Source organism: Mesoplodon mirus (assembly GCF_964341445.2).
Source record: "Mesoplodon mirus genome assembly, chromosome: 3".
In the NCBI taxonomy this organism is placed as follows: domain Eukaryota; kingdom Metazoa; phylum Chordata; class Mammalia; order Artiodactyla; family Ziphiidae; genus Mesoplodon; species Mesoplodon mirus.
In genome coordinates this window covers 103,711,214-103,715,704 of record NC_138978.1, presented here as the reverse complement: position 1 = coordinate 103,715,704, position 4,491 = coordinate 103,711,214, and the positions used below count along the sequence as shown (strand labels likewise).

Sequence of the window (4,491 nt, the reverse complement as noted above, 5' to 3'; positions counted from 1 at the left end):
ACAGTTACTGCTACAAACCAAAAGTGCATATACAGGATACAGAACTCAAGAGCCAATGATAAAAATGTGTATGTTAAAGCAAACTCTCTGGGAATAAACCATGTATTTTAAGAGAAATACTCAAATACCTGAATAAAATAATCACAATGCTGTATGATTTACCAGCTTATACTAATGAGATCCCTCATCAAATTTCAGCCACACAAACAACATTTCTGGTACAGGAATTATTTACCTACATACCAATCAAGCCATTTTTAGGTGTATATTATCACCTTTATATAGTCAGTGGGCTCTTTGTTTTCCAAATTCTGACTTTTCAAATTTCTGGTTTTGTAACTTGGAGGATTTTTTTAAGCTTAAGGTTAAAAAAGAAAAAAACTGCAGAAAAAGAGGAAACAAGTTACTCATAAGAGTGGGAACTCCTAATTAAAGTAAATCCATTTGCCTGCTACCTTTAGGGCATCCCTTTCACTTAAAATAACAGCTAAACTCTCCTGACTTCTATTTTAAAGAAGTTTATAAAAATATAAAAAAGAAAAAAGCTACAACTAAACAACTAATTAAAAAGAAAATTTCATCCAATGCTGTACCCCATCACACATCACAAAACAGGAACCATGTCAAAGTACTAAATACAAGTTACATATGGACTTTAAGACGCACCACGGACAATGATCATGACCAGGTAATCTTCTTCAGATTTGGCCAGTGCCTTGGCAGGGGAATCCAGGAACTGCTGGGAGAACTCACAGGGTGGGAAGGCATGAAGGACTCCGGTGTTTTCCTTGTCTTTGTTGCCCCCCACAGGGAGGCTGATCACCCCAGCGGCCTGCTTTTGCTTTAAATAGGACACGAGGTTCCTAAGTGGCCTCTGAGTAGAGGTGGCAGTGTCTGAGGTGGCCGAGGAAGAGGAGGACCTGCTATCAGAACTTCCAGGCACAGCCAGAAGAATAGCATAACCATTGGGCCCTGCCACTTTGATGCGTCGAGTTACTTCATCCAACTTGGGCTGGTCCAAACGAAGACGCTGAGTGATCTTGAGCTGGGCCACTTTGCCTCCAGTTGAGCCCTCCACAAGAAGACTACTAGCCACCTGGAGGTCACCCTGCAACAGATGCATGTTGGAAGGAAAGTTGCTGTTCTTCAACAGAAGCATGCCCTGCCAGGCCAAACAGAGTTTGGGAGAGGCTGCTGCTGCAGGGGCTGTCCCACCATCCTGTTTCTGGGAAGGGGGCTTCAGCTTTGATGAAGCAGTGCTGGTGCTGGGTGCACTCCCATCAGACCGGTCTTCTTTTTTCAGAGGGCTTTTTCCCTCAGTGGAAGCAGCTGTCCGGTGCTTCCTATCCCGTTCAGCTGATGCAGAGTTTTTACGGTCTCGCTTGTCACCCTGGCTCTTCTCCAAACTACCTCGTCGGTCTCTGATTGGAGAGGGCCTTTCCAAGAGAAGACGGGAAGATCGATCATTGTCACTGTTGTAGCGATCCCGGCTACTGCTCAATTCTGGACTGCGGTCAGGAGAAGGCGCGCAATGACGTTTTCGTGGACGGTCACTCTCCGGGGACCTATCCAGATGCCGTCCCCCACTCTCCTCAGGCAGCCTTCGCTTCCTAGGTTGGTCTCTGCTGCTGGGCAGATCTCGATCACCTCTGTCCCGGTCCAAGGACCAGCCATCCCGCCTGCGATCCAAGCTATCCAGTGGCTCATAAGCAGGCACAGCAGTAGCTGCAGTCCGAGTGCTCCGTTCACGAACTGGGGGCGGGGGTGGCACCCAATCGGAGTCAGGATAAAGGTCCCTATCACGATCTCTGTATAGTAAGGGTGGTGTCCTGTCCCGAGCACCCCTTAAAGGGTCAGGTGCCCGGTGTCCAAAAGCATCTGTCACCAGTTCATAATGAGTTAAGGGCAGAGGCTGCAGATATTGCTGCTGGTAACGATGTTCTGTGTCTGCAAAGTCTACTCTAAGGCGACGATCTGGGCCACCAAGTGGGAAGCCCCGCATATGGGTCCAGGCAGCATGAGCCGCATCCAGGCTTTCGTACTGGATATACGCCCAACTGTCACCTTTGCGGTAGTCAATGGTGCGTATGGTGCCAAATCGGTCAAACTCCCGTGCCAGGGCAGCAAGAGGCACCCAAGGACCCAGGCCACCTACCCAGAGGCGGGTGGTGGGTGTAGCTTTGCCATAACCAATTTTGATAGGATTCCGAATTATAATTTTGCCAGACATTGCTAGTTTGGCCCGGTGAGACATGTCTAGGTTCTCAAATTTGAGAAAGCCATAGGTACTGGTCTGGCCCCGAGAAGGCCTCTTGATATCTACTTCTGTGATGACTCCGAAACGGTCAAAAGCCCTTCTTAGATCACTCTCTGTCACAGTGATGTCTAGGTTGCCCAAGAAAAGCGTCCGGTTAGCGCGCTGATCATCCTCGGGTGAGATCTCATCCACTTCTCTGAAAGGAGCAGCACCTGCTCCAGCTCCCACCCTTGGCTCCAGACTGTAGGTTGGGCGTACTCTCTCATAGAACGAGTAGTCTCGCTCTCTCTCCAGGTCTCGGGGCAATGGTGGCGGAGGTGGAGGGGGCAGGCGGCCAAGAGCCAACTGCTGCAACCGGTAGTCTCTGTATCCCAAGGCTGCGCCACCAGGGGAAAGTGATCTCTGGCCTCCACCACCTCCTCCAGGGGGGTGCCGGTGACCACCTACAGAGGACCCGACAACACTGGCTGATGAAGGATAAGAATCTTTGTCTAAAGGGGAGCGGCTGCGGCGCCGGCTCACATACACAGCTTCTATCTTCAGGGGCCGGTCATAGAGCACTAGACGGCCTCTGGCATGCTTGGCCGCCCGCGCGTCCTCTGGCCGCCGGAAGTTCACAAAGGCTACTCGCTCATCCCCGCTGCCAGAACCCGAGAGATGACTGATTTTGACACTTACATCACCAAAGCGTTTGAACTCGTGAAACAGTCCGTCCTCCACCGCTTCGTCACTCAGCTGAGACCCCAACTCGCTTATCTTCAATGTCTTGTATTCCCCGCCGTCCCCGCCGCCAGGAGCTGAAGAGGCGGCCCCAGAGGAACGTGACTCCCCGCCTCCACCCCGGGAGCTGCTGCGCGACTCGCCCCCGCCCGAGGAATTTTTGGTGCTTGGGGAGCTGTAACTATGCAAGCGGCTACTGGAGCTGCCCCCACCGGTGTCGTACTCGCGGCTACCACCTCGGCTGCTAGACTTGTCCAGATGAAGGCTGCGCCGCGACCCGCCGCCGCCGTCGGTCTTTCCACTGCTGCTCCCATTGCTGCCACCAGAGCCCCCTAACTTCTTGCTCCGCTCCCCGCGGGAAGTCGAGTCCTCACCACCACGGGAGCGTTTCGGCTTGACTGGGGAGCGCTCTTTTCCCTTCATTATAGCGGGTCGTCGGAGGTCTTCTCCGCGGAACTGATTAACCCGCCGCCCCGCGCTCGTTTCACACAGCGGAACCGCACGCCGCCATCTTGGACTCCGCCGCGGCAAAGGGTCCCGCCCCGCAGTCTTCATTGGTCAATTAGCTCCTCTCTTCTACAGTCTCATTGGGAAAACTACTTGTCTGTCTTTACATCTCCCCGCGCTCCGGGAAGGCGCCCGCCCGACCACTGTTATTGGGTTCCCAACGCCCTAGTCAGAGTACCTCATTGGTTATATTCGTTGTCCATCTTAACGGTTCCTCGCGCCAGACTGTAGCTCCGCCCCCCGCACTCTATGGTCACCTGACCCGAAGTCTGGAGGCATTGATTGGACAAAAAGTCTGCCCTGTAACGGTACTTCTTGAGCGGTGAAAGCGGTGATCCCACCTCCTCATCCCTTTCATTGGTTTATGACCCCGTCCTTCAGCCTACTATTTGGGAAGTCGGGCCATATGTTCTAGCATTTTTTTCTGAGAGGCCGGGTCACAGCGATCTCGCGAGAGAGACAGAGTGAGAGACATAGAGAGAGAGAAAAAGAGAGGGAGAGGGCTCCCTCCTTCTACCCCCTTCCAACTCCTCCGGCGGCTGAAGTAAGTTTAAATCTGATTGGATGTTGACGAGGAAATTGATAGGCCGAAGTAACTGTCCATCACTCGCTTAAAGGGGTAGGCCCATACATTGAGGAGGCTGCCTGAAGGTGAAAGAGTAGAATACGCGCTTGCTCTGCGACGTCAGTTAGACGTCGCGAGACGGTGACCATGAACCAGTTCCGCCTCCCCACGCTTTCTGCGTTCTCCTCTCCAACATTTGTTCCGTCCCGCTGCGCACTTGGTTGTGCTCTGGTCCTCGGACCTCAGAACTTCTGGGCTTCCTGATTCCTACCTGTGTGGGACAAGGGTCTGGGCAGGCTCTCCGGCTGTCGGGACCCACGAACCCTTCAGGAAGCCGTCGCGGGGCGCCTATCGGACACCATCTTAGCCCCTCTGGCCTCTGCGTGAACAGCCTGAAAAAGCCGCCCCGCCCCCCGCCCATGCGCCAGAAAGCGCTCTGGGG

At 53.2% G+C, this 4,491-nt stretch overlaps 1 protein-coding gene across 1 annotated transcript; it reads right to left on the bottom strand.

Moving 5' to 3' along the window:
* Positions 1-408: 408 nt before the first annotated feature.
* Positions 409-3,814, bottom strand: RBM15 (RNA binding motif protein 15). Its single transcript, XM_082611996.1, has one exon. The coding sequence runs from the start codon at positions 3,530-3,532 to the stop codon at positions 656-658; it is 2,877 nt and encodes a 958-aa protein (XP_082468122.1). The 5' UTR covers positions 3,533-3,814; the 3' UTR covers positions 409-655.
* Between the last annotated feature and the right edge of the window lie 677 nt (positions 3,815-4,491).

Bases quoted from the DNA above. Each gene is read 5' to 3' on its own strand.
- RBM15 (XM_082611996.1), bottom strand. From the start codon at position 3,532: ATGAAGACTGCGGGGCGGGACCCTTTGCCGCGGCGGAGTCCAAGATGG.